Here is a 19,758-nt window from a genome sequence, read left to right on the forward strand (position 1 = left end):
CCCGTCAATCCAAAGCATACCAACTACTATCGGGCGCCGAAGTGGTTTGTGAAGGTTGATCAGGAGATGTCTAGGGTAGGCTCTATCAATCCTAAGAACTCAGATCATACTGCCTTGCTGAAGTGTTTCCGAGTTAGGACCGCCGGGATGAAGCATAATGAGCATGAGTTCTGGTTGCCGAACATGCATTACATCACTCGGGAGGCTATCCTCGCTCCTGCCGGTCTCAGTAGGATTTTTGACAGGGGTGAGGTTTCTTATTCTGAGATCGTGCTTTAGCCGAGGTATTTGCCTCCTTTTCTTAGTGTTTAAAATCTAACTCACTTTCATTTTTTTTCTTTGTTCAGAGACCGGAAAGGATGCTATTAAGCCTAAGGTGTTGGCTTACGACAAGGTGACCAACAAGATTCTCAGTCGCTTGCCGAGGTACGATTTCAACAAGAATAACCCTCGTAAGCTGAAGTTGGAATCTCATCGTCTTTTCGAGGATTCGCTCGCTCGAATTAACGATGTTCGTGCCGATCCTTGGGATTATGCTAATTCCACTAGTGGAAAAACAGTCATTTGTGTCGGTCATTTAATCCCATTTGCTTCGCACATTGGGGCGATGCAACTGGCCGCTACGCAAATGAAAAAAGTAATTTGCATCGCACTTTACGCAAATAAGAGTCATTTACGTCGCAGTTTAACTAAACTGCGACACAAATGACCTTTTTTATCATCCTGTAAAAGTCATTTGCGTCGCAGTTTAACTAAACTGCGACGTAAATGACCTTTTTTAATTTACATACTGAAAAGTCATTTGCGTTAAACAGCGACGCAAAGGACTTTTTAGTATGTACAAAAAAGGTCATTTGCGTCGCAGGTGAACTAAACAGCGACACAAATGACCTTTTTTTTACATACTGAAAAGTCATTTGCGTCGCAGATTAGTTAATTTGCGTCGCAGATTAGTTAATCTGCGAGGCAAATGACTTTTCCGTATGTAAAAATAAAGCTCATTTACGTCGCAGGTTAACTAAACAGCGACGCAAAAGACCTTTTTTCGTATTTTTTATTGAGCAGCTTCATATTTCATGTATCTGGATCACAGTACTATATATACAGGCATAAAAAAATAGTGGAATATATAGTTGAAAATTTCGGCAGTCTCCTTTGTAATATGACCCTTCCAAATAACCGAGAATTATAATACACACATAAACCTGTCAAATATAGTTTTACAACCCCATTAAAAGGCAATCCATCATATAGTTCAACCAACAGGTTGATAACGAACCTAACAAACAAATATTACAACAAACTAGCTAGCTAGATCTAAATCGGAATTGGTCATAAAGTAATCAGCCCAAAATTCTTTAACCTCATTAATCTCCTCCAATGAAAAAGACTCTGTTCTTGAATAATCCTAAAAACACACAAGTATATAAGTAATTAGGTTGACAATCAATAGTTTTGCCTACTTCAATTTATTTTATAAAGTATATCACATACCGTAGTAAGATCTTGACTATCATGATGCTTTGTAAATATATCGTACATAAAACACATGACGTAGTAGCCATACTCTAGTGATCCCGGTTGTTGAGGACACTACATGCATTAAAATAAACAACACAAGTTAAATTTGTATGAAATTATATGTATTAAATTTGAAAAACTTGATCTTTAGGAAGTATTAAACTAATTATACATGTGCCGCAATCCAATTCAATTTAGTTCCTTTAGATTTTCCAGTTTGTGCCTTGTAACTCCGAAAATCCCTACACGTTTGACAAAAGGGGACTTATATTATATATTTTATTATATTTTTGTATCATGTAAATGCAAAGAATTCATAAAATACTTTAATTACATGTTCAATTTGTTCTTAATCATCAAATTTCTCCTCTTCTGCATAGAATCAAATATGTAGACCTGAGATTTAGCCAAGCAAAGAACTAAAAGAATCCAGTGACTCCTATGTACAAACAATAAAATTATGTTGTTAGAAAAAAAATATATTAACAATCAACAATATAATTAAAAATAAATTTCAAATGTTCTTAGTTTTCGTAGTATGGACATAAGATGAATGGCTTAGAACTGATTGTTGCCATGGATTTCGACATGTATAATAGAACACGATTTATATCACCATACAACATGGTTTCCGAGATCATCTCCGAGCACATGAATCCCAAAGCATTGGCGGGATTATCATCATCATCACACGACTCATATAAAGCCCTACATAGCTTAATAACGTTAAGACAATTGAAAATATAAAAATTAAGGAGAGAAAAATTAAATTAGGAAACTCACAATATAAGAACTTGCAATATCGATATATTGAGCCATGCTCTCGAGAGAAGTTGATTGATGTCTTCAACGACGATAGTAATTTCACGGTCGTTGTCAAAATTGAATTCCCTTTGACTACCTTGCAACTTAACATCCTCCCCTTCTTTTAATTTAGAAATCACACTTTTCATACGATTGCACTTAACTCCCAAATTTTGCAAGCTAAATTTAGGAAGAAAATATTTGTTTGTTTAGTGTTGGACCCTTTTTGTCTCGCGTCGACTTCCAACCATTACCTCTTTCCCTTTAGGCCATTTGCTTGTAGCCCTTTTCTCATTAGGCTCTTTGCTTGCAGGCTTGTTTACCTGAGTTATGAATTCCAAATAACCATATACATATTAGTGAACATACGTATATGATATAATATTTTCGAGTCAGATTTGAATGCATAATGATAAGTTACCTTAGCACTCATCACAAGCGAAACCAAATTCTTTGGCCACTGAGTGAAAGTACCATGAGCTTGTCCAAGTTTCTTTATATATTGAGAAGGCACGGGGACTGAAGGTTCTTTATACGCTGGCTCAAATTCACCAACGCTCACCTTCACGTTATCGCGCGGGATCGAGGTTCTTATGGTGATCAAGAGTCAACTCCGGATGTATAGTACTAAAGGCAAAAAAGACTTTCTCGAAGTTTATCAACAAGTATAGCCAGCATGAGGTAGGTTCCTCGTTTGAAAAAAAAACAACATGTTAGAAAAGTGGGATTTTCGCTCTTAACTTTCCCAAAATGAACCTAAGGACTCATTCTAAACCATTTATAAGTTTAATATGATTAGAAAAAGGTTATAAGACTCATTCCAATCCATTTATGCACATTTAAAGATCGTTCTGGTCGATAGGTTATATGTAGCCTGAAATGGCATTTTTGCTCCCAACTTTCCCAAAATTAAACTAAGGACTCTTCTAAAACATTTGTAAGTTTAATATGATTAGTAACAGGTAATAAGACTCATTCCACTCCATTTATGCACATTTAAAGATCGTTTGGGTCGTTATAGGTCATATGTAGCCTAAAATGGCATTTTCGCTCCCAACTTTCCCAAAATGAACCTAAGTTCTCATTCTAAACCATTTATAAGTTTAATATGATTAGTAAAAGTTTATAAGACTCATTCCAATCCATTTATGCACATCTATAGATCGTCGGGTCGTTATAGGTCATATGTAGCCTAAAATGGCATTTTCGCTCTCAACTTTCCCAAAATGAACCTAAGGACTCATTCTAAACCATTTATGAGTTTAATATGATTAGTAAAAGTTTATAAGACTCATTCCAATCCATTTATGCACATCTATAGATCGTCGGGTCGTTATAGGTCATATGTAGCCTAAAATGGCATTTTCGCTCCCAACTTTCCCAAAATGAACCTAAGAACTCATTTTAAACCATTTATAAGTTTAATATGATTAGTAAAAGGTAATAAGACCCATTCAATTCAATTTTATGCACATTTAAAGATCGTTTGTATCGTTATAGGTCATATGTAGCCTAAAATGGCATTTTCGCTCCCGACTTTCCCAAAATGAATTTAAGGACTCATTTTAAACCATTTATAAGTTTAATATGATAAGTGAAAGGTTATAAGACTCATTCCAATCCATTTATGCACATTTAAAGAACGGTTGGGTAGTTATAGGTCATATAAAGCCTAAAATGGCATTTTCGCTCCCAACTTTCCCAAAATGAACCTAAGGAATCATTTTAAACCACTTATAAGTTTAATTGATTAAAAAAAGGTTATAAGACCCATTCCAATCCATTTATGCACATCTAAAGATCGTTTGGGTCGTTATAGGTCATATGTAGCCTAAAATGGAATTTTCGTTCCTGACTTTCCCAAAATAAACCTAAGGACTCATTTTAAACCATTTATAAGTTTAATATGATTAGTAAAAGGTTATAAGACTCATTCCAATCCATTTATGCACATTTAAAGGTCGTTTAGGTCGTTATAGGTCATATGTAGCCTAAAATGGCATTTTGGCTCCCAACTTTGCCAAAAATAACCCAAGGACTCAATTAAAACAATTTATAAGTTTAATATGATTATTAAAAGGTTCTAAGACTCATTCCAATCCATATATACACATTTAAAGATTGTTTGGGTCGTTATAGGTCATACGTACCCTAAAATGGAATTTTCGCTCCGACTTTCCCAAATGAACCTAAGGACTCAAGTTAAACCATTTATAAGTTTAATTGATTAGTAAAAGGTTATAAGACTCATTCCAATCCATTTATGCACATCTAAAGATCGTTTGGATCGTTATAGGTCATATGTAGCTTAAAATGGCATTTTCGCTCCCGACTTTTTCAAAATGAATTTAAGGACTCATTTTAAACCATTTATAAGTTTAATATGATTTGTAAAAGGTTATAAGACTCATTCCAATCCATTTATGCACATTTAAAGATCGTTTGGGTCGTTACAAGTCATATGAAGCCTAAAATGGCATTTTCGCTTCCAACTTTCCCAAAATGAACCTAAGGACTCAAGTTAAACCATTTATAAGTTTAATTGATTAGTAAAAGGTTATAAGCCTCAGTCCAATCCATTTATGCACATCTAAAGATTGTTTGGGTCGTTATAGGTCATATGTAGCCTAAAATGACATTTTCGTTCACGACTTTCCCAAAATGAACCTAAGGACTCATTTTAAACCATTTATAAGTTTAATATGAGTATTAAAAGGTTATAAGACTCATTCCAATCCATTTATGCACATTTAAAGATCGTTTAGGTTGTTATAGGTCATATGTAGCCTAAAATCGCATTTTGGCTCGCAACTTTCCCAAAATGAACCCAAGGAATCATTTAAAACCATTTATAAGTTTAATATGATTAGTAAAAGGTTATAAGACTCATTCCAATCCATTTATGCACATTTAAAGATCGTTTGGGTCGTTATAGGTTATATGTAGCCTAAAATGACATTTTCGCTCCCGGCTTTCCCAAAATGAACCTAAGGACTCATTTTAAACCATTTATATGATTAATATGATTAGTAAAAGGTTATAACACTCATTCCAATCCACTTATGCACATTTAAAGATGGTTTGGGTCGTTATAGGTCATATGTAGCGTAAAATGACATTTTCGCTCCCAACTTTCCCAAAATGAACATAAAGACTCATTTTAGGGAATATTAACATTATTAATCCCAACTATTGTTGGTCTTCCAATATTAATCTCAATTTTCAATTATTCCAGAATAATTCTAAATATATGCTTTCTCTTCCATAAACCGTCTTTAAAATTTTAAAACCTCTTGTTACCGGTAAACCTCATTGATTGTGGATCCCATCCCTTTGGTCTTCTTCTTCATCCTTAGTGTCTTACTGTGAAATCGCCGATTTTTTTTTTCTTCTTCCATTCCAGATTTTTCAGGTTCTCCTTCAGGCCACAAGGGGCTTACAACATACACATAAATCTCTCTCTGGCTTCAATCTTGTTGATGATCTTCAGTGACAACTCTTTCGGTATGATATGCAAGGCATCAATATCTTCCACAGGTTTCCAAGCATAAGAACTTTCAAGAAAGTATTGATTTTCAATGTATATAAAGTTCTTTGGCATTTATATATCCATCTTGAATACTATAATATACGATGTTACCCCAGAGAAAAGTTAACGGGAAAAGTTGTTTTTGCCCTGATTGTTAATTTCTTGGGCTCCTTCGCAGTTGTAATTTAAGCTTGTTTGTGCAGTTGTAATCTTAACTCGTACGAGTCGTATCTGATTGATTGAACAATTTAGAAATGAATTAAAATCAAAATATCTTTTGTCGTATCAATTTGAACAGATAAGAGTCGTCGTATTGTTGTTGTATCATATGTTCTGCATTTTTATCACCCAGAAACAAAAGACTATATTGTCTTTCGTAAAGTTGTTTATACCTTGTATTACTCCAAATTCATATGCAGGTTTATGTTCAACTCTTTAACTTGTAAAGATGATATAGCCGGAAAGTGGTGGCAGCATCTTACTTGGTTACTAAATTAAACAGCAGCCATTTGGTATCAGGTAGCATTCGTATTATAAGCATATATAAATTAATAATAGGTAAGATAATATCCTGACATTAAGTGTAGTTTGGGAAGGTTTAAGCTCGATCAGCAAAATAAACAGATTATTTTCATGGGAGGACCATGGAGTTATTGAAGGAAAAATTACAGAGAACGTAAAAACGAAAATGACAGAGGAGAGAGAGGGGGATGAAGGAAGGAGGGAAAAATCATAGGTGACCGATTTTAAAGGTAACCTGTTAACCTAGACTGTTTATGGAAGAGAAATCATATATTTAGGATTATTCTGGAATAATCGATAATTGGGATTAATATTGGAAGACCACCCATAGTTCAGATTAATAATGTTAATTTTTTCCCTCATTTTAACCCATTTATAAGTTTAATATGATTAGTAAAAGGTTATAAGACTCATTCCAATTCATTTATGCACATTTAAAGATCGTTTGGGTCGTTATAGATCATATGTAGCCTAAAATGGCAATTTTGCTCCCAACTTTCCCAAAATGAACCTAAGGACTCATTTTAAACCATTTATAATTTTAATATGATTAGGAAAATATTATAAGACTCATTCCAATCCATTTATGCACATTTAAAGATCGTTCGGATCGTTATAGGTCATATATAGCCTAAAATGGCATTTTCGCTCCCAACTTTCCGCAAATGAACCTAAGGACTCATTATAAACCATTTATAAGTTTAATGTTATTAGTAAGAGGTTAAAAGACTCATTCCAATCCATTTATGCACATTTAAAGATCGTTCGCGTCGTTATAGGTCATATGTAGTCTAAAATGGCATTTTCGCTCCCAACTTTCCCAAAATGAACCTAAGTACTCATTCTAAACCATTTATAAGTTTAATATGATTAGTAAAAGGTTATAAGACTCATTCCAATCCATTTATGCACATCTAAAGATCGTTTGGGTTGGTATAGGTCATATGTAGCCTAAACTGGCATTTTTGATCCCAACTTTCCCAAAATGAACCTAAGGACTCATTCTAAACTATTTATAAGTTTAATATGATTAGTAAAAGGTTATAAGATTCCTTCCAATCCATTTATGCACATCTATAAATCGTCGGGTTGTTATAGGTCATATCTAGCCTAAAATGGCATTTCCGCTCCCAACTTTCCCAAAATGAGCCTAAAGAATCATTCTAAACCATTTATAAATTTAATGTGATTAGTAAAATTTTATAAGACGCATTCCAATCGATTTATGAACATCTATAGATCGTCGGGTCGTTATAGGTCATATGTAGCCTAAAATGACATTTTCGCTCCCAACTTTCCCAAAATGAACCTAAGTACTCATTCTAAACCATTTATAAGTATGATATAATTATTAAAAGGTTATAAGAGTCCTTCCCATCCATTTTTGCACATCTATAGATCGTTGGGTCGTTATAGGTCATATGTAGCCTAAAATGGCATTTTCGTTCCCAACTTACCCAAAATGAACCTAAGGACTCATTTTAAACAATTTATAAGTTTAATATGAATAGTAAAGGGTTATAAGACTCATTCCAATCCATTTTTGCACATCTAAAGATCGTCAGGTCGTTATAGGTCATAAATAGCCTAAAATGACATTTTCGCTCCCGACTTTCCCAAAACGAACATAATTTGAGCTAAAAGCATGACAATCTCATAATCCTTGGAACTCCATCAAAATTTCCCTTTATCAAAACTCAAAAACCAATACAAATTACAAAATCAAGTTCATGGAATAGACTTACCATCACCGTGATCTTGACAACCTATCTCACTCTTTCTCTTTTGCAACATAAAATCCTTCACCGTGATCTCGACGAATAAAACTTATGTTAACATCATCAATTGTTTTAGGAATGTGCCATGAGGAAGGTGGAGTCTCATTAAACTTCTCATCATATTCTTCTTCATCATCTACATCCTTGACGCCAAGTATTCTTGTTTTGCCTTCAAGAATAACTGACCAACTATGATCGGCAGGGTCAACCACGTAAAAGACTTATTTTTCCTGTGATGCTAATATGAACAGATCTTCAAGATGCCCGACTCGACTAAAGTTTTCAAGTGTCAGGTACCCATGTTCATCTTCTCTAACACCGCGATTATTATCAACCCACTTGCTCCGGAATAGAGGCATCTTAAATTCCTTATATTGCAACTCTAATATTTCTTCAACGACTCCGTAGTAACAATACTTCTTATCTACAAGTGTTATACCTCTCGCACTAGCATATTCTGAAGACAAGCCTATTTCCGTAACACCACTATTTTACGTCGTTTTTCCATCTTGTCGCTTAGTGTAAAAAGAATAGCCATTGATGTCGTACCCCTGATAGATGACTCGACATTTAGGACCATATGCCAACCATCTCAACGTGTCAGATACATCCTCAGGCGTGTTGGTAATTTGATCCATCACTCGACTCTTGAACTGTGTGAGGAACGAACGATTATGCTCTTTTATCAGTTGATGACCATTTTTTGAAGGATATTGCTCTCTAAGAAACTCCATGTGCTCAGCCACATATGGATGGAATTCACTAACAGTTTGCACCACAAACAACTCAACCTTACTCATCATTTATGAACCGATTGATATCCTTTTCCTGCCGATTGTACCTTGACCCCCAAGTCTCCCTTCATGTCGAGACTTTGGTACTCCAACTTCTTTCAAACTTTCCAAATATTGATCAACCCATGCAGCAACTTCCTCAGCAACGATTCGTTGGACAATACTAGCTTCAGGTTTGGCCGGATTCATCACTCTATTTTTCAAGGTACCCATCTCTCGCTCAAAGGGATACATGTACCTCATACAAAATGGCCCACAAAGTTTAATTTCACGAACAAGATGAATAACCAAATGAGACACATGTTAAAGAATGATGGCGGAAAATACTTTTCAAACAGACACATGGTCTCAAGTACATGCACCTGCAAATCATCCAGTATTGTTGGATTGATCACCGTGCTACAAATCGTGTTAAAAAAGAAACACAATCTTGTAATGTTATACCTCATTGGTGGCAGCAATATTCCTCGAATTGCAACCGGCAGCAATTGTTGCATCAACACGTGACAATCATGAGATTTCATTCCAACTAATTTCAAGCCAGACATGGACACAAGTCTACGAAAGTTTGAAGAGTATCCAGTAGGGACCTTTAAGCCATGCAAAGACTCACAAAAGCTAACTTTCTCATTTTTAGACAAGGTGAAGCAAGCTGGGGAAGGTACCAGCGTTTTCCCCTCTCTTGAGGTGCCAACTCGGAGCGACCCATAGAAGCCATATATTTCTAACTTTAGGCCCATCCTTCGTTTTCCCTTACATATTCAACAATGTCCTAACAATGGCATCACAAACATTCTTCTCAATATGCATTACATCCAAATAATGCCTAACTTCCAAATGTCTCCAATATGGGAGATCCCAAAACGTAGACCTCTTCTTGTAACCACCACTTGGCTGACCTTTATAAGGCTTACCAAACTCTGTCTCAATGTCTTTAACCCGTTCATAAACCTCACATGCACATAAGGGGGCAGGAGCTTCTCTCTTCTCCACTTCTCCATTAAAATCTTTCTTCTCTTTTCGAAAGGGGTGATCTTCAGGAAGATACATCTGGTAATCCATGTATACATCTTTCCCAAATCATCATGACAAACTGGACATGCCTTCTTTCCCTTTACAAAATACCCTGAAAATCTTCCATAAGCCGGAAAGTCATTTATCGTACAAAAAATCATGGCACGCAAAGTGAAATTAGTTTTGGTGTATGCATAAAACATCAACACCCCTTCATCCCACAACAATTTCAAATCTTCAATGAGTGGCTCTAGATACACATCTATGTCATTTCCGGGTTATTTAGGCCCAGAGATTAAGAGAGACAACATGATGTATCTACGCTTCATGCATAACCAATGAGGCAAATTGTATATGGTGAGAAGAACCACCCAAGTGCTATATTGGGTACTAAGTGTCCCAAATGGGTTCATTCAATTCGTGCAAAGACCAAGCCTAAGATTCCGAACTTCTTCCCTAAAGACCGTGTACTTTCGATCAATGTTCCTCCATTGTGGAGAATCAGCAGGATGCCTCATTAACCCATCTTTCTTCCTCCCTTCGGCATGCCACTTCAAGAGTTTTGCAGTTTTCGCTTCTGAGAAAAGGCGCTTAAATCTTGGTATAATTGGAAGATACCAAAGCACCTTAGTCAGAGAAGGTTTCTTCGTAGTTGATGTTGCATCATTATCCATGATCTTGTAACGGGACGATCCGTATCTTGGACACTCATGCAGTTTTGCATACTGCTTTCGATACAACACGCAATCATTTGGACATGCGTGTATATTCTCATAATCCATACCCAAAGGACACATAAGCTTCTTGGCCTCATAGTTAGACCTTGGAAGTTTGTTTCCTTCAGGAAGAGTATCGGACGTGGCCTCCAAAAACTGTGAAAAACTCTTGTTGGTCTAACCGTTTTCCACCTTTAAGTTGAAATATTTGACGACGGCACCAAGTACATTTTGAGTAGAACCACGATATAACTGAAGGAAATAATGCCCTTGGTCCAAGTATGCATTCTATGTTAAGTCTAATAAATGCGGTTCAGTATTAATTAACAAGTTAATAATTCAGTGAGATCAAGTGAGCTGAATGCCTAGCTAGAGGCCGCTTCAGTTCAAGTGGAATTAATGATATTAATCCACAGCTTACTCTTGACTGAACCCGTAGGGTCACACAAATAGTACGTAAACGGATCAAGTATTTAATGGCATTAAATACTCCATCTATGAATATTCGGAACCGACGGATCTTGGTTTCAGTGGGAGCTAAGATCGTCACAGGCAAGAAATGAATACTCCGGAAACGATGATATTGCCGGAAACGGAAATATGGATCGTATCGGAAATATGAATATTATCCAAGTCGTAGATGTTGCCGGAAACGGAAACATGGTACGTATCGGAAAATATTATTGGAAATGGAAATATTACCAGAATCGGAAATATTGCCGGAAACGGAAATATTGTCAGAATCGGAAATATTACCGGAATCGGAAAATAATTCCGGAAACGGAAATATTAAATATTTGTTCGAAACGGAAATTAATTCCGGAATCGGAAATATTAAATATTGTTCGTATCGGAAATAGATTCCGGAAATGGAAATTTAATCGGAAGCGTATCGTACGAATTAGCATCGGACGAGGCCTGCCGGACGAAGGCCCAGCACGAAGCCAGGCCATCGCCCAGCAAGCACGCACGCCACAGCCCAGCGCGCACAAGGCCGCGCATGCGTGGGCCGCGCTGCGTGGGCTGCTGCTCGCATGCGTGGGCAGCCCTTGTGGCTGCCGTGTGTGTGTGAGTTTGAGCTCATGCGAGATTCCTGAATCTGCAAGAGTCAGTGTATGATTAAATGACTATTCCTATTGGATAAATTGATTAAGTAGAATTCATGTAGAATTCTAATTCCAATTAAATCGCATCCTACTAGGATTACGATTCCTTTTCCATAACTCTATAAATAAAGGCCTAGGGGTCATAATTTATACACAAGTTTCAAAGTATTCAAAAGTGAGTTTTTTGAGAGAAAATTCAAACACCCATCTTGCCCCAAAAGTGCCGAATTTTCTGAGTACCTTAAGGGCGATTCTAGTTGGTCAATCTTAAGGCGGATCCGGACGTGCTGTGGACTTTCTACGGAGGGACGACACTTGGAGTCCTGAAAGACTTGTTCTTGTTCGGTTCGGGCGCAGCTAGGGAAGGCACGCAACAAAGAGTATGCATCTAATTATGCTATATGATTATGTGTAAATAATATGTTTCCTGGGTTAATGGTTGTTTCCGCATGATCTATGTAAATGTCATATGTATCATAACCTAACAGTGGTATCACGAGCCCCTTATTATTTTCATAATCTAAATTGCATGAACATGGTTAAATATTACAAATTTGCAAGAATTAAAAGGGGTGATTAATTTTCGTAATTGTTAATTAATTGCAAATTGCGTTTATTTAAATATATGTACGCAGTTTTTCGGCAGTTTCTTCATTACTCATCCGAATTGAGTGATTTTTGTGTCAATTCCGTATGTAAAAGGCATTCTAAAATTTTGACAAAAATAATATTTTTCTGCCGAACCCAGAATTCTCAAATTCGAAGCCTAACTATGACTTTTCGAAGGTTTTAGTTTTTCGGATGCAAAATTTCGTAAATTTAAGATGTTAAATTAAATATTTGCGATTCCTGTTGATAAATCTTGAATTTTTGATTGACCTACTGCATATGTTTAACAAGTTTGAATGCCTAGTCTTGTTAATTATGCAATCTAATTTGTAATTATGATTAATTTGTTGAAAATTAGAATAATTTAGAATTAATTTGATTTTCATAATTAATTGTAATTTAATTAGAAACCTATGATTAAAAACCACCATAAAAATTGTAAATTTACGATAAATTTTAAATTTTTATGACCTAGACTTGAATCCATATCAATCGGAAATCAATTGGATAATAAATTTTCGATTTTTTCGCCCTAAAATTATGAAATTAATAATATTTATTAATTTGTCATTAATTTTAAATATAAATTTTAAATTTTTATGCGATTCGTTCAAATAACTTGCACGCACGAAGCAATGGACGCTTCGTGTTACCCTTAAGGGGTGTTGTATAATGCGGGCATGCGACGACGAGCAAGGGAGCTCGTCGCCCGTGCGGCACGAATGCAATGAGCAAGGGCGTAGTGCACGAGCACAAGGCAGCAGCCCTGCCTTGTGTCGTGTGCCACGAGCAATGAACGGATGGGCATGGGCGAGGGGCGAGCCAAGGCAGTCGCGTGTGGGCAGCAAGCGAGCTGCGCCACAGCGCGCGCTGCCTCGCACAACAGCGCGCAGCCTCGTGCGCAGCGAGCGCAAGCTCGCGTGCCACGAGCGCTGTGCACAGCATCACTCGCGCGCACAGCGCGCGACGTCGCCCGCCCAGCGAGCGATGTCGCGCACCAGCGAGCGATGGCTCGCGCGCGCGCAGCGAGCGATCTGGCGCGCCAGCGAGCGATGGCTCGCGCGCACCAGCGAGCGATGCAGCGCCCCAGCGAGCGATGGCTCGCGCGCACCAGCGAGCGATCTCGCGCACCAGCGAGCGCGGTAACGCGCGCGCGCTGCGAGCGATAGCTCGCGTGCGGTGGGCGCTGTGCGGAGGCTTGCGTATGGGACAGCAGCAGCTATGCAACGAGCGCATGGGCTGCGCGCACATGGCCAGCAATGGCTGTGTGCGTACAGCCCATGGGCGTGCAACGCGTAGGGTGTTTGCGTTTCGATTAGATCGTTTTGAATGTTTAATTTGAAAATTTCAGTTCACGTAATTTTAATTAATTTTAAAATTAATAATTTGAATTAATTTCTTGGATTTTAATTTTGAATATTATAATTATAATAAATGGAATTTATTCTAATTATTTTACTAAATTTAAAATCATGAATTAATTTAAATGCGACTGAAATTAAATTAAATTTTGGATTCAATTATAAATTTATATGAGCTTTAAATTTTAATTAAAATTGTATGTTTCCGGTTAGACTAGAAATACAATTTTATGTTTAAAATTAGTAAAGCATATGAATTTATTGGTTTGAGTGGGAGCACTTTTTAGTCATAAACTCTTGATTAGGTCTACAAATCCTTAAGGTTAAAACAACTCGATTAGAATTAATAAGGACTGAATAATTGGTAGATTATTGGTGACCTTGATTAATTGCTGCAAATGTTTACGTGATGCATAATGTGTTTTACTAACCAGCTATGTGGGCCATTCATGATAATGAATGGGTGAATGGTATATATTGTATATGTACTGTTTTGCAGGTTATGAAGTGACTAGTATGGCCCAAATAGGATAGAAAATATGGTCTGCGTACCATTAATTTGAATGTAATTGGTCTAAAGCACCAAAGTTATTTTTCAATTCAAATATGGTCTGCGTACCATCAAATAGTTGTAATTAGTTATAACTTATCCTATTTGAAGAAAATGGTGCCTCCCACGGAGATTTTCAAGACGGACTTTGAAGTCAAAGCTTCAAGATGAAGTCGGGCCATACTAGATCACAAATATCTTATGCATGTTTTAAGTTATTTATTGCTTTTAAATATGTCTTAAAATGCATGAGATCAAAAGCTTGATTATGTTGCATGATTAAGGATTTTAGTTCACTTAAAATCTAACCAACATAGTAAGAGCCTTAAGTTCCAAACTTAAAAATTGAGTTAAAAGGTGCCATGCCAAAATATACACTTGCTTGGATATCCTTTACATCAATCTAGTAATAGTTTTCGCTCAGCGAGGTGTTACTTATTGGTCCTAAAGGGGCAAGGTACACAAATAATTGTGAGTACATGTTAGTTTTGGTGAAACTCAACGATATAAGTAAGGAGTCCTTTTATGTCGTGGCAAATTCGATAGGTTTACCTAATAAGTTCTTAGACGTACCTATCAACCGAGAGTAGTTTCTAGACTATTAGCAAAAGGCTTTTGCTTACCTAAAATGTTTTAGAATTAAGTCGACAAACTGTGCTTAATTCTTCAATGGTTTTAGGATCTTGGAATCATTTTATTCACACCTGCCGGAACAATAAAATCGAATAAAATGCTAATAACTTGTTTGAATTGCATGGTTGCTTTAATTTCAAGTTATTATTCATGATAAATGTTTAGACTTTGCATGCTTCAATGTATATTTTAATTATTGTTTATAATTAAATATCTTACACTGCAATAAATCCTTTTAGAAAGGTAACAGTAAATTTCCTCGATTGGTAGTGAATCCAAGAACGATTCACGGAAATGAGAGAAAGTGAGCAATTTAAAATGTACGTTTCTTATATCGACTTTTATGGTTGTTTTCGAATATCAAATTCGAATGGCAAACCAATTGGTGCTTGTGAATTCAAAATACAATGTAGTTTTGAGATCATAAAGCATTGAGTTTAATACGCTCAGCTTTACCAATGGTTAACAACCTAATATCTTTGTCCATTTAATTCTCGAATGAGTCTAGTCCCTAGACATTCGAATAGATCGATGCTTAGAGAACTTTAGAAGCTTCTGGTAAGATCATCTAGTTGAAACAAAATATTCAACATAAATTAAAATGGTAAAGAACCTTGTTGGTGACATTGGACATGTCTAACAAAGTATAAAAGTCAACACTAAAGAATTCAATTCTTAAGACTATAAGAAAGGGTACAAGAAATAGGAAAACGAGGAACAAATGAAAGGAATTTACGATTCCGTTTCTACCTATAAGTTTATGTTTAAAGAGAAGTGACCTAGCAATCAAACTTCCTTGGTATCATATACCGCTTGAGGTTCTTACTTCGGTAATAACTCAAACAATGGAAGCTAGGATACACTAATGACCTACAAGTGGGAAATGAAGCATGGCAATGCTACATTAGTTGTAGGGTCATCTAGTTTGTTTTAAGTCTTTTCAAAAGGCTGGAACTTAATGGCTATTTTGTTCTATAATCAGCATACCTAAATTTCTGCTTCAAACACAGAAAGACTCACATTCAAGAAAAACAAAAACAGTTTGTTTGTTTATTTGAATGAAATGGTCAATTACAGGTTGAGTCAATATGCTTGATTAAAACAAACAACTCTTTAAAGAACTTTACTAGGTTCAAATCAACCCCTTGATTTGAGTTCCACTAATCTTTGGCATTGTTGCTTAGACCATATCAACAAGTTAACATTCATAAGCTCTATTTTGATGGACTTTTTGAAAGTTGGTTGATTTCTAGATCAACTTAAGACAAGCTAGTCTTACTTGTTGAAAGTAACAAAGAATATGAACTATTGTTAGAACGCCTAGACGATAGAGTTCAAAGCTAAAGAAAGGTTTTATGACTTTATTATTTCACATGGATTTGAGTGAATATAGGTTTATTTACTCAAATGTGATATAAGTTGAATCTGTTTGGCTAGTTCAAAGATTCAGAAGTATAAAATCCACTTGGCAAGAAATCATAAAGATCTAGGTTAGATCATGTTGATGATTACTTGAGACCAAATATGATCATCAATGATTGTGTGTTGTAATTTCACAATCTAGCTCCATAAGATATGGCATATCTTAGTTGGAATAATCGAAGTCAATTGGTACTTGATTCGATTAATGATGAATCATAAAAACTTTTCCTATAATTTCTAAAACAAAATGCTCAACTACCACCAAACTAAACCAAATTCGTCAAAGCTATTGAAAAGTAATTTCAGGATATCTTTTCAATTATATATATCTAAAGAGTTGCTAAACTCAGTGGGAGCTTAGTGTTTGTTATTCAACAAACTAAGGCCCAAGTCTAGATATATGTTTCATTGTGATTTATTCAAATAAGACACAAGGGTATTGTTTCTACCACGAATTTTTGAGAACATAATGTTTGTTTGCTCGAAATAATGTCCTTTTGGAGATTCGTTTCCAAAATGACAAGTGGGAGAAAATAGACCTCGAAAGTTTTCGAGGCGAACAACAAACATAAACGAGAAAATAGACCTCGAAAGTTTTCGAGGCGAACAACAAACATAAACGGACATTCCGGAGGCTTTTCGAAGTGCTTCAGAAAATCCGAACTTATTCTTTAAAGACTTTAGAAGTGGCTTTAAAGAATAGACATCTCTTAGAAGACTTTACAAATGCTTCAAAGAGAACAGAATATTCAAAGGACTTTCAAGTGGCTATTGATATTCTATTGTTTGATGTTCTATACCCAAGTAGGCATAGAGTTCAAGTCACTAAAACTATGAGATTCTTCTATTAGATAGTGAAGAAACATAGAGATCAGGTCAATGAAACTATGAGATTCTTCTATTAAATAGTGAAGAAACCTACAACTTGCAGTCAAACTATTATCCTGTAGATTAATGAGTTTGTGACTTGTAAGAAAGCTATGACGAAACCTAGATTCCCTAAAATGGTTAGAGGCCATATATAGACTCAAATGTTTTAAATGGTTAGAGGCCATAAAACATACTCAATGTTTTGATGACAAAATTGAAATTTTGTTGATTTGCAAGAATAGTTTCACACCTATTGGTTGCAAGTTTGTTTTAAGGATAAAAACCATCAAACATGGAATTGTGTTCACACACAAAGCTAGATTAGTTGCTAAAGGTTACAAGCAAATTCATGGCATGGATTGTGTTGAAACCTCATGCAAAATCGTAATGCTTAAGTCTATAATTCAAGCAATGATTGCATATTGGTACATATGGCAATTGGATGACAAAACGTATTCCTCAATCAAATGATGGAATAAACTATGTACATGGTATGTCATAGGATTTGTGGATCCAAATAAATGCTTGACAAGGAAAGCTAGCTTATGAAATCTAAGTACAGATTTAAGCAAGCAATTGGGAATTAGAAATGTATTTTAGTGAAGCTAATAAGTATTTTAGTTTCATAAAATGTACATTATTCTTATAGATATATAAGAAGTTTAGTGGGAGTACTTAAAACTTAATTGGTCCTATGTGTATTACACACATATCTCTCTATTGTGAAATAACATTCAAATGCTAATGACTTAGATTTGAAATAATTCATCAATGATGGACCATGGCAAAACTTAGTACATACTGGGTATTAAGATCTATTTACAAAAAATCTTATGATATTGTTTTGGATTAAGTAATGGCATTTACTAAATCAAACACGAAAGTCTCCATTGGAGATATTCGACCCATGTGAATAAATCTAAGTAAAGAATGTTTGAACTATGTATAAGCATTTACTAAGTTAAACATCAAAGAGTCTAAATGAGATTCTTAACCTATATTATATGTCAAAGAATTTAGCTGGATTCAGTATCTACTAAAATTGAATGAGCTAAAGTTACATGAATAGAATTCAATTGGGAATTATTCTGCAAAAGAATTTATCATGTATGATATAATATGAGGATCGCCAAAAACGTATCGTATGACTTTAAGGCATGACGAACATATACCAATCTCTATTGATCTAAGTGAAGATCAACTAGATTGAGACCAAGAATACTTATGGTACTTGAAAAGGTACATAGGAATAGTTCTTGATTCAAGGAAATAAAGATACGCTAAATATTGATGCTACACGCATAAACACTGGCAAAGGATCAAGCAAGACCCTTTGGAGTTAACCATTGATAAGGACGAGCTATAGAGCATCGTGTTTTGAAATGGCAACATGGATTGGAGACCATGAGTTGTTGCGTGGGAAATTAAAATAATAATTTCTATGTTCTAAGATATAGTTGGAGAGTCTTCCACATATCTATGAACTGCTTGGATAGGTAAATCCAAACAAAGCATCACTAGCAACCTATACAGTTGAAGTAAAAGTAATTATTGCCTAAGAAGCAATAAAACAGGGTTGTTTAAAGTTCTTCACTGAACTTGGGTAGATCACCTATCTGCTAGCTTGATGGTTCTTCATTGAAAAATGCGTAGAACCACTCTTGAAGCAAGAAAAACGTCTGCTAACTTGATGGTTCTTCATTGAGAAATGCGTAGAACCACCATTGTAGCGAGAAAGACTAGATCACATAATAAACAAACTCGAAAAGATCTTATCATCATATCTCGAAGAACATTCGATGAAAAGGATATTAAGATTGGCAAAGCATGATAACTAAACCTATGCAACAAGTGAGAAGCAACACTCACATTGTAGCACTGGAAATCAAGCATAGCTTTGAATTCCATGAACTGTTTTAGAAGATGGGTTTGAGGCCCATGCTTGTAAAACATTGGGGTTGAACATTTATCATATATGAAATGTATTTTCATATTCCATTTAATCTTGGTTTAGTATTAAATGATGAGTCCCTTCAAATTTGACGATATATTCAAGATAGACTGTCAGGACCAGTCCTGTGACTAAGAAATGTCTATCAAGTGAACTTGAATGTCAAAGGTTGAAAATGGTCCCTAATCGGAGTTTTCTATAAAATTGGACGCATAGAAAACGTTAGACGATTAGAATGCAAGATGACTAGTAGTTCTGTTTCTTGAACTATGTGGACATGGCAATGTCATAATCATTTGCATAGATACTTACTTTGGGAAGACTAGTATCGGACAAGACCTATGAAACTTTACTGTAAGAGATGAAAGTCTGTCATAAGTAAATTTCATTAAATTATTAGACACTAAATCCTTAATACCTGAGTGATTTGAGATTACTTGTTTGAGAACTGGTTGCTTTGACGTTGACCAACCGTCGCACCGTAAAAGGAGGCTATAAAGGCAACGCTCAGGTAATCACCTATCAAACGAAGTCTAATCTCAAGATCGCAAGATTGGGATTGTCCTCCCATAAATCGG

At 35.7% G+C, this 19,758-nt stretch overlaps 1 protein-coding gene across 1 annotated transcript; it reads right to left on the reverse strand.

The window, feature by feature from the left end:
- Positions 1-1,303: 1,303 nt before the first annotated feature.
- Positions 1,304-9,182, reverse strand: LOC130470086 (uncharacterized). Its single transcript, XM_056839665.1, has 11 exons — positions 8,996-9,182; positions 8,452-8,578; positions 8,152-8,343; positions 2,747-2,915; positions 2,580-2,648; positions 2,305-2,483; positions 2,097-2,229; positions 1,856-1,917; positions 1,694-1,763; positions 1,495-1,593; positions 1,304-1,408 (listed from the first exon to the last, which is right to left on the reverse strand). The coding sequence occupies exons 1-11, from the start codon at positions 9,180-9,182 to the stop codon at positions 1,304-1,306; spliced, it is 1,392 nt and encodes a 463-aa protein (XP_056695643.1).
- Between the last annotated feature and the right edge of the window lie 10,576 nt (positions 9,183-19,758).

Source organism: Spinacia oleracea, chromosome 3 (genome assembly GCF_020520425.1).
Source record: "Spinacia oleracea cultivar Varoflay chromosome 3, BTI_SOV_V1, whole genome shotgun sequence".
In the NCBI taxonomy this organism is placed as follows: Eukaryota; Viridiplantae; Streptophyta; class Magnoliopsida; order Caryophyllales; family Amaranthaceae; genus Spinacia; species Spinacia oleracea.